Here is a 10,981-nt window from a genome sequence, read left to right on the forward strand (position 1 = left end):
GTCCAATACAAGCACAAATCATGAGTTGCCAAGCAAGAATATTTCATATAGTAACCATTGCTTCAAGTCAGTCACATCAAAGAGCCTTAACCTAAATAACACCCAGAGAGATATATGGTTTCAGGATTAATCAACACCCAAGGTGAACAGAAAGCAAGCAGTTATTTGCTAACCATTCTTAGACAGGATGGTCTCCACAACACCCTGAGCAATTGGATGATAACTGTCATGAGCCTCTGCGAAGATTCTTTTGGCCAACATCTTCTCTTCGTCCCTTCCGGTGCCTTGCACCAAAGCAGTATACAGTGGGCGGAGGTACTTCATCCTTCCCACTTGCTTTAAGGTTTTTTCAACCTCCCCAAAGTACTCTTTACATCCAGATGAGATAGCCAATTGGAGGAAAGCGACTTTCACCTCCCAATCTCTGTATTCTGCGAGCCGATAACGTGCATCTAGAGCAGCTACCTGCACCAACAAAGGAAGATGGGCAGTTTTTGGATGAACTGGGATACATTTTAATTCAATTATTCCAGATGTCAAATTAAAATGCCTGTAAAGAGGTCGCAGTCAAGGATATCTCCAAGTTTGCATAGAAAGAACCTTACAGATAAACAAGATTTCAAAACATCTAGAAAAAGAAGGAATCAGTCAAAGAGGTTGCATAAGATAATTTAAGCCTGGAGACAGTGACTACATGCAGAATACATCAGAATTGATACTCAAAACAATACTTACCATCCTGATACATCACCGTACATTCTAACAAATCCATGGAAAATCATGATGGTCCCGGGAGAAATCTCTAGAGCAAATCAATGTGCAACAGCCATGTCAGTGGCTCAAATGGACGCAGCCATAAAGGTCAAGCAGAGGTTCAGACAAGCTAAAAGGAGATGCACCTATTCATGTGGGCTTTTCTGAGTCGCAGAAGACCATAACATACAGTGCATTTGACAATGTCAACTAAAGCCTTTATAGCGACCGGCTTTGTGATAGGTGGAGAAATGAAACAGGAGGAAGTCCTCAAATCGTCCCTTATGGCTAGTTATCTTATGACTCAAATTAACTCGGACAGCAAATCAGAATACAAACATCTGTTGATTTTTTCTGGATTACATTTGTTACACCATACTAATAATGTCCAGTAATGGTAAACTTGCACGTATAGAGCATGCATATGGACTCATAACTTGGAATGGCTAAAGAATTGATAAAGGCCTAATTAACCAGCAGGTTAAAGCTCCACAAGATATTTGTAAAGGATGGTGACATTTCTGCAGAATCTAACATGGAAAACAATGATTTCATGACTTAAGAAACAAATGATTATGATAACATGCCTGATCTCTCTCTCACACACACACACAAGATATTTGTAAAGGATGGTGACATTTCTGCAGAATCTAACATGGAAAACAATGATTTCATGACTTAAGAAACAAATGATTATAATAACCTGATAAATCAATCAATCACACGCACGCATGCATGCAGAGATCAGGAAAATAGCAACTGTATTGGAGAACACACACACACACACACACAGAGATCACAAAAATAGCAACTGTATTTGAGAACTTCTGATGTCCTGATGTACACTGGAACATTAAAGGATTGGAGGAGGCCTTCCAAGTCCCAAAAAGGAATCCAGAAAGTCAAAAAGATTAATTAAATGGCTCTGGCTCTGCATCAAATTGTTAAAATGTAACACCACTTCGCTGTCTTATGGAAAAAATGTTGGTTACCTTTACAAATGTGATAAAATGGTGAGAAAGTTAGAATTCATATTCAAAAATCGCACCATGATGAAACTTGGTTTTGATTGGGAAACTGAAACCCTTTTTATGCTGAGAAATAAATTGCCAAATGATGGTCAGTCATCAAAACATCTATGTAACCAATATTTGTTAGAACTCTCCTTAATAGTTTCACACATATACCAAATATCATAGTCGCACAGTGACCAAATAAAAAGGGTGCCACATGGGTTTATTAGCCCAGGCTGCTTTGCCTCCCAACAGCTTCAGCTTTTGGGTTGCGAGTCCGTGCAAGTAATATCCATTGTGCATCACAACCTTTATTAGTCATGTGGGCCCCTCATTAGGACCATCATGGTTGAGGAGGACCAGGTAGGGATGAGTAGGACTCAAGCCATAGATGGGTCTCCCGCTCTTTCGAGTCAGCGGCACCTGTGACAAGGGCATCACAAGTTTAGGCGGCAGAGATTGTCATTGTCTCACATTGACAAATAAAAAGGGTGCCACATAGATTTATTAGCTTGGTTCTCTTCCCTACACTAAAGCTTTTAGGCATACCTTGAGTCCGTGACACAAGGTATGCCTCTGACTGATGTCTTGTCTTCGTTTCACAAGTAAATGCAGCTTTCTTGCCTATAAGTTAAACCTCTTGGCTGGATGACTTTATTATAAAAGAGAAAATTACCAAAATGTAGAAAACTACAATCAAGTGTCCCCCGCTTTCCTTGTAGCTAGGACATATCAAGCAAAAAATCAATAATAGTGGCTTGACGACTTTATTATGCAAGGAAAGACAAGTTAGGGTCAAGACAAATTTCCTTTTGTGATGTTCTTTCGATAAGCCACCTTACAGAAGCACAAGACCATGCTAAAATGATCTTGTAGAAAGAGATGAATAAAAAATTTTAATACACCTCCATCATAATCAGTGATAGAGAAATAAAGGATCATTCCAGATGAAAGAGAAGATGATCTGGCCATCTTTAAGGCCATCTTCAACCAAGAGAATATCAAGAAAATTTCTGAAAAAATGCAGGACTTTCTTCTTTTTATTAATTAAGTGCTTGATCCTGGTTGAATCGAAGTGAGGTGGTCGTCGGGTACAATGCGAAGGTGTTGTCCTCTAGGTCATCCAAAGAAGTAAGATGGGCAAGGGATGTGTTTTTCAGTGCACAGCAAGCCATATCATAATGGTCGAAAGCATAAGGACCTGAACTTCTGTTGACAACAACAGTGGCTAAGAACTCTTTCTTTAGCTGGAGAGTGAGCTGTTTCTTAATGAAGGAGCAGACAACATGAATAGCATCTAGATCTGCAACAGCCACCATATCCATGATCTCCCCTTCACCAAGCAAAGTAATTGCCTTTGCAAGAGATTCTTTATCCAAGGTTGAATTACTAAGGATGCTTCTAATCCCATCTGTAATCTTTGGGTTCAGAATCAATGTTTTTCTTTTGCTGGAAATCTGCTACAAGACTGAGCATCAGTTTTCTTGGAAATACTTGACCAGGCTCCCACGATCAAATTTATTGGAATCATATGCGAGTAGGAAAAACAGATCACTGTTTGTAAGATCAGAATCAAGATGAAAAGCTGCACCGTAACTCTGCAATAAAGAAGGGATTGGCTGCTCAGGTATATCAGAAAACACAACTCTTCTTCCTTCTTCCTAAATAGAAGTACTGTTGTGAAGACTGGTTGGGTATTGCTTGTGATAGTCTGCAACATCCCATCATTATAAATAGTGAGGGCACGTCTTTTCCACTTGAGTCAAGAAGTCCAATAGCAACAGGTGTAGACATTGGTTCTTTCACTGGTTGACCAGGAGGTGGTGGCACTTCTTGATTGAATCTCAAAGTATACGTCTCAGCATCAAGATCGAAAGATGAGTAACCTTAACATAGGGTGACCCAGCTTGAGAATATCATAACAAAAAGTTGCAGAGATCAGCATCATTTGCATCACACAACAAGGCAAAGAAATCTTCATAGGTCACAGCTTGTCTATCGTGTCTTTTGAAATATAGGACTATGCCCTTCTGAAAACCTGAACTTCCAAGCAACGTTTTGCACATTCTAACAACTTCAGCTCCCTTCTCATACACTGTCAAGGTATAGAAGTTGTCCATCGTAATATATGCATGCAGCCATACAGGATGAGCCATGGGACCAGCATCCTGTTGAAACTGGTAATTTTGAAGCCTTGAAACATCAGCTGTGCTTAACCATGCAGCTGTCCATGTCAGATGAAAACTCCCGATCTCTGAAGACAGTGAGACCTTCCTTGAGACTAAGCTGGAACAAGTCATAACGTGTCACTCTCTTGCCAGTCCGGTTGTGGAAATACTCATAACCAATTGCTCCCTAGATTGCAGCATGGTTTGCATCTGTAGCTGTTTCAGGTGATGCCAAGACAAGTCTAGAGTTGAATATATTCAAGCTCTTATTTTCCATGGCAGCCAAATGAGTACTTTGCCGAATCCACCAGCTCAATCCCAGGTCTGAGCTGAGATTCTCTGTAGCCAATTCATTCAGTTGAACTGAAAATCTGGGTTCTTCCCTAGTGTTTGGATCTGTAGATTGTATTCCATCAACCAATCCTATTTGAATCTCATCTGAAGGTAGATCCATAGAGAAAACTGACCTTTCTACATTATCTTGATTATCATTCTCCAGCAGGATTGGATTGGAACCACCATTGCTGACCTCAAAAAGAGAAGAAAAACCTGGAGAACTAAAGCGGCTCACAAAAGTAGAGGTACATTATGGCACATTCGACATCAGGAAGATAGTAGTTGGAAGAGGAGCAAGGGCGGAATCACTCTCTTCCAAGGTTGAAAACATTACTTCGGCAAGTCACTCCAAGGATACAGCTCTCACGATGCTCATTTGCAAACCACAGGAATCTACCAAAAGAAAGAAGAGAGAGAATGGAGAGAAAACAAGGGGAGAATAATTCTCACAATAGAATTCTCACTACTCAAGGATTTCCAGTACTGATTATGAGAGGAGTCCTAATGACAGTATTTATAAATAGTACAAAAGGACTCTTTTTTTCAACTTTCTAATGTGGGATCCTAAGTCCTATTTTAACTCTAGAACTCTAACTACTAACTTTCCTAATAATATCAAAAGTTATCAAAAGAAAGCTCATAAAAAATCAAACTCCCTAAAATTAACTAACATCAAACTTTTCTAACTAAGATACGAAAATAATTAATCATCAAAAACTAGTTGTATCCGAAGACCCATGCGTATGGGACCTACGACCCATGGGGCTAGGACTCACGACCCGTGCGGTCGGGAGTTGTTCCTAAACACTCCGGTGTCATGTTGGCTTATAGATTGAACTTACTACCCTTGAACAAAAGGGTGGGAAGTGCTACAGTGCTCCTTAAATATTTTTCATAGAAATAGTAGGAAAGATCCTAACCACCCATTAGACGGGTAATTAGGAAATTTTCATTTTAACAAGTCGACCAAAAAAATGATAAACCTATACTATTTTATTATCTTTTATTGAAAAAAGATTGACTCACCTAAACCCGTATTCCCATCCATCGTGCCCCTCCCCTCGCCACCCCCCTCCCCATGCTGGCCACCTCCCCGATCTGTTCATACACCCAACAAGACATCTGCCTCACCCCCGTGCCATCCACCTCCCGCACCGGCTGCGTCCCCGATCTACCCATCTTCCTATGCCAAAAAAGATCCCTTACCAAAGAAGATCACATGCGCCGTCCGTCTCCCTGCGTCGCCCATCTCCCTGCATCGCCCACCTCCCCGCATCGCCAACAACGAACACCAACGATGAGATGCCACGATCTCATCCTCCACAGCCTCTCTTCCATGCTTCTTGATGTACGGAGACGGAGAACAGCTCCATCGTTAGAGAACAAATTGGAAAATTGGAGGAGAAAAGGTTTTTGAAAATATCCGTAAACTTCAAAATTTTTACTACACCAGCAATTGCCTTCCACCGTAGAAAACCATGGATTTTGAAATAATTATGTGCACCTACCATGATCGTAACCAGCTACTGGCAGCTCCTAGTAGAGGATCTTGAATGTTCTTTTTGAATTGGATGGCCAGGTTCTTTTTAAAGGAAATGGACATTTCTATCCTTTGAGAGCACTGTAGCAAAACCCAAAAAAGGGCATATGTGGTAACAAGTTGCATTGCGCTTCATTGAAACTAGAACCTCTATTAGTAAAAAAAAAAAATTGTATGGAGACCAATTTGGATACAAAAAAGACTCAGGATACTCAAGTGGCATATTGGACTTTTTTGCTAAGAGGACATAACATAATCACGAACTTCTATTTTTCCAATCTTGCTAGGCTCCTAAGATCTCTTATGCAGCCTCAACTATAATAACATATTGAGACAAATTGAGGGTATGCTCCAAAACAGTAAAGATAATGCTTTGCCATCTCAAGTATGTGCAAAAAATGATACCCGATTATAACTTAAGCAGCAATCACCATTTGTTTTCATGTTATGATTACTTTTTGAACTACTGTATCATCACATTTCAAGAAATCAACAGATAGAAGGAACTTTAGCAATAATAAGCAATAGAAACCAATGTTCCAAAACACGTTAGTTTCTTATTAAAAATGCCTACTCCAAAGGTCAGCCTACAACCCTTGCATTGCTACAACTAAGCACATAAGCTGATTTAGTTATTATGAAAAGGTTCCATGATGCATTTCACAGATAATAAAGTGTTAGTCGAATTGACAGAATGTAAGAATAATCATCAAAATGTACAAGTATGAAACTTGAAAGACCTACAGTGAAATAATATGAATATAAAACTGAGAGAGATATAAAAGGAAAAAAAAAAAGAGATTTTGGAAAAAAATGATAGTACAGATATACCATATTGTCACATTTATTATAAATCTATAGGATCAAAGCATCAAGTAACAAAGTGAGGTGTTTCGAGAGTGTTGTGATAACCACATGCCTAAGACCAACGCCATCATTCTATAAGTAAGGTGGCAACATTGCATATATCTATGATGATTTGTGCATATTGCTGTTGAGGTGTAAATAAGAAGATGAATGAGTAATAAAGCAAAAAAGGATAATGTTAAGCATCAGTATGATCATACAGCAACTGACTAAAGAAAAGCATCAGAATGACATGCAGAGTAATGGAAGATCAACTGAGATGATATTGACATATAAGACAAGGATCTCATGATGTTTTTATGTGGAGAAATGTCACAAGGGAACAAAACATAAACTGACCTGAATAAAACTTGAGGCATGATTTTAAAAGACGCTACATTGACATAAACTTAAAGTATTCATCTTTAAGAAGTATTCATATTTCATAAGTATGTGCTTGAAACCAATTCATTACAGCCTTGACCAACCCACCTATTCAAATTTAACAATCATGAAGGCATACCAAAACTTTCCCTACTTTCAAGTTTCTTCTATCTTGAGGGAAAAAAGTAAAAGTGCATGGCAAGTATAATATAGTGATTGACAAGAACCGTTAACGCAAAATATAGAAGCATTCAGAAAGCAGGAGTAAGGAAAATGGCGAGTTAGCAGAATTTGTCTAAGAAAGTTCAAACCTGATCATTCAATCCATGAACCAGAAGCTTCTATATGGAGTGCTTGATTGATCAGTCATTCTGAACATGGGTAGTTCCCTGTCATATCATACCAAACAACAGAAACAGACAAACTATATCCTGCTTCAATACTATAGTCCATCGTTGTGAACATCAGTGACTAAATGAACCATTAGGTTTAATGGCAGGCTAGATGAATTTAAGAGGATTAAAGGACAAGAAGGCCATTGACATGGTAAAGACACAGTGCTGTCTCAAATTTGTCTTGGCACCAAATAATCATGTTGGTTGAGTTGGCATGACAGGAGAGTATAAACATCTCATGCAACACTAAGTTATAAAAACTTAAAACTACCAGCGTCCTATAGGTCACCAGGCATGTACAGGCATTAAGTAAGCACATGCCACAGGCCATAATTATGTGTATATATCAATGTGGCTGCGACTGTGTGTTAATTGTAATCACTGCAGAATTTACTTTCTCCATTAAAAAGTACAACCATGCAAAAAATTATCATCCAAAGCCAGTACCTGAGAAGCTTCAACAGCTTTGGGCAGATTCTCCAAGTAAAGTTGCCATTCCTGCCCAAGCCAGTCTGCCACCTCATCCTCTCTCGGCATCCTTCCAGCATTAAAATCCTTTGCCAGAGACACAATCTTTGTATAAATGGTTGACACTGGCTCCATGGCATCTGAAGGGATCCCAGTACCCTCCACCCAGAGCTTAAGATCAATTTGATTTTCTATTCCAGGTACATTTGCCTTAAGAAATTCAAGAAATGTCTCCGTATCTATTGATTGGAACTTAAAAGTGGATATGTATTTCTTCAGAAACTCATCGAATGCCGGACGACCAATCTAAGAATCAGAACAAGATGAGAAAGAAACTAATGGATCCAACAAATTTTGAGCAGTCTTAACTCATAGGAGTAAGAGAAGAATATTCTAACTAGTACCTGGCGTTCTATGCGCCAGAGAAACTGGAACCCTTTCTCATATGGCACTTGAGAGTAGACCTCATCCGGGTCCATTCCTGCCAGTTTCGGCTTCAGCTTTGTGAACTCCATGTTGTCTTTGAATCTTTCCATCTCCTCATTCAAAGCCCACCACCCGATTCCGGTGTTTAGAGCCGCCCGCTCCTCTCCCTGAACCATCTCCACAATTCTCCTCTCGGCATATGTCGTGAATCCCTACAAATTATTATTTACGGAGACCAAACAACAATCCAAACTTTCGTACATTGCAATGGAAAGAGGATGAAGAAGAAGAAGAAACAAGGATGCAAATACGAGAAAAAATCTCAACCTTCGTACATTGCAATATGACAAAGATGATGATGAAGAAGAACAATCGAATCTTGGGAATGCAAATAAAAGAGAAATCCAATCTTTCATACATTTCCATAGGACGAGGAAGAAGAAGAAGAAGAAGGAGAAGGAGAAGAATCAAATTTTTTCAGAAGAAACGACGAAAATGAAATTTTGTGGGGTAAATTTCATAATGGTACCTCATTGAGCCAGGAATCTTCGTTGGTCTTGTTGGTGATGAGATTCCCCGTCCAGCTGTGGGCGAGCTCGTGTGCCACTAACTGGGCTCCGGAGGCGTCCCCCCTGATGACGGTGGGCGTGAGGAACACCATCCTGGGGTTCTCCACCCCGCCGTAGGGGAAGCTTGGAGGGAGCACCAAAAGGTCGAACCTTTCCCACTCGTAGGGCCCGAACAGCGCCTCCCCGACCCGGATCATCTCCTCCGTGCCGGCGAACTCCCTGGCCGCCGCGTCCAACACGGCGATGCCGCCCTCCACATAGACCCTGGTCCTGGGGCCGACGTCGCGGAAGCCGATATCCCCGGCGGCGAAGGCGAAGAGGTAGGGGGGGATAGGCTGGTTCATGGAGAACTCCTCGACAACGCGGTCTTGGGAGCACCAGAAGGCGTCGGGGCAAGCGGGGCCGGCCTCGCCAGGGGCGGGGTCGCGGCGGGCGAGGTGGGTGGCGGCCATGACGGCGGAGAGGGGGCGCGGGAGGTTGAGTTTGGCGGAGTAGCGGATCCGGGCGGCGGGAGTGTCCTGGCAGGGGAAGATCGAGCGGGCGTGGATGGACAGGCACTGGGTGTAGACGAAGGGGTAGGAGCGGGAGGAGGTCTGGGCGGGGGAGAGCCATTGGAGGGCGGAGGAGGCGGGGGTGGTGGAGAAGGTGAGGAGGAGGGAGGAATGGGAAGAGAGAGAGACGGTGAGGGATTGGCCGAGGACGGGGTCGGGGTTGGAGGAGGAGAGGGAGAAGGGGAGAGGGAACAGGGAGAGGGGGTCGAGGGCGGAGAGGTTGGAGAGGGAGCGGGTGTCGAGGGTGAGGGGCCCCGTGTGTGGGGAGGGGAGGGTGAGGAGGGCGGAGCCCAAGATGGTGGAGGCCGCGAAGTCCAGGTAGAGGGTGAGGGAGACGTGGGTCGCGAATGGCTGGCTCGCATCGGCGAACGAGTGCGGCTCCAACGGAGCCATTCTTTCTCCTCTTTGTGCCGTTTTCTTCCTTCCAGAAAGAGAGAGAGAGAGAGATCGCGCAGAAGCGATCGGACAGTTGGGGGGATTTTAATACTCCGTTAGGTATGAAAGATGGATTATGAAGCAGGATAGATACAAAATTATCTCTTCCGTCACATATTTAGTAAAATATGAAAAAGTAAATAAGAATGATTCTTTATCCCGTTTGATATAAGAGAAATGAATGATGAATAGGTGATAAAAATTATTATTATTAATTTATAATATTTGTTTATATAAAAAAATAAATAATATATAAATTTCCAATCCTTATAACTTATAACTATATAAAAATATTTATAAATATTAAATTTAATTTTATAAATAATTCTAATTAATTATTAATGAGTTATTTTATTTTTAATTATATAAATAAATAATTAGTTTATAATTTAATTTAAATATTTAATTAATTTTATATAAATAGTTATTATAAATATAAATAGTAAAATAGAAGGTAATTATAATTACTTTTTAAATCATATAATAAAGTTAATATATAAATAATGTGAATGAAAATATAAATAAATACTATAATTTTATAAAAAATTAATAAAAATAATTTTATTAATATATAAATTTAATTTTTAGGAACGTGCAAATTGATAGGCTGTTGCTCATCCTTTCTAAAGAGATGTTTGATTGAAAAGAACGGAGGTCTATAATCAAAATTAAAATGGACGACTTTCATTCTAACCGTTTGGTCGGAAGGAGTTTTATTCCGATTCTAATTTTAAATTGTAATAAGAATGGTTCAATCTTATATAGCACTCAATCCTTATTCTTTTCTATGGATCCAAATTTTTATTTCAATTCTGATTTTAATTTTGATCATAAATCAAATATTTTAAAAAATTTATTTATTTTAATTTTAATTTCAAATTATTTTAATTTTTATTTCCATTATAACCAAACACCCTATAAATTTTTTAACCAAACAGTCCATCCTGTCTTTATTCAACCAAATACAGAATAAAGGCTGAGAGGTACGGCAAATGTGCCCGCAGGTGGCTGCAATGACTGGTACCAACGTTGGATCCCGTTTCCTTGGCCTTGCACGTAAACGACGCGCTTACGATGCACGTTGACCGTTGGATATC

The 10,981-nt window shown here is 40.3% G+C and overlaps 1 protein-coding gene and 1 pseudogene across 6 annotated transcripts; both read right to left on the reverse strand.

Annotated features, from left to right (window-relative positions):
- Nucleotides 1–23: 23 nt before the first annotated feature.
- Nucleotides 24–9,909, reverse strand: LOC109505857 (leucine aminopeptidase-like). Of its 6 annotated transcripts, none has more exons than XM_073258507.1 (5): nt 8,859–9,908; nt 8,308–8,541; nt 7,883–8,209; nt 174–465; nt 24–91 (listed from the first exon to the last, which is right to left on the reverse strand). In XM_073258507.1, exons 1-5 carry the CDS (start codon nt 9,840–9,842, stop codon nt 87–89), a joined length of 1,842 nt encoding a protein of 613 aa, XP_073114608.1. In that variant the 5' UTR covers nt 9,843–9,908; the 3' UTR covers nt 24–86. The 6 variants fall into 6 exon arrangements, 2 of the variants coding, with proteins under 2 accessions (XP_073114608.1, XP_073114609.1); XR_012141684.1 differs by lacking the exon at nt 24–91 and adding an exon at nt 5,297–7,429 and having other exon boundaries at nt 314–2,189; XR_012141685.1 differs by lacking the exon at nt 24–91 and adding an exon at nt 7,352–7,429 and having other exon boundaries at nt 333–465.
- LOC140858198 (puromycin-sensitive aminopeptidase-like) lies at nt 2,499–5,290 on the reverse strand (annotated as a pseudogene).
- Nucleotides 9,910–10,981: the final 1,072 nt, after the last annotated feature.

The sequence above is a fragment of the Elaeis guineensis genome, chromosome 5, assembly GCF_000442705.2.
Source record: "Elaeis guineensis isolate ETL-2024a chromosome 5, EG11, whole genome shotgun sequence".
NCBI lineage: Eukaryota > Viridiplantae > Streptophyta > Magnoliopsida > Arecales > Arecaceae > Elaeis > Elaeis guineensis.

Excerpts from the sequence above, each read along its gene's own strand:
- LOC109505857 (XM_073258507.1), bottom strand. The coding sequence starts at position 9,842 with ATGGCTCCGTTGGAGCCGCACTCGTTCGCCGATGCGAGCCAGCCATTC. Across the intron at positions 8,542-8,858 it reads AAGATTCCTGGCTCAATGAG|GGATTCACGACATATGCCGA; the intron begins GTACCATTATGA and ends AATAATTTGTAG. Across the intron at positions 466-7,882 it reads AAGCTGTTGAAGCTTCTCAG|GTAGCTGCTCTAGATGCACG; the intron begins GTACTGGCTTTG and ends TTGTTGGTGCAG.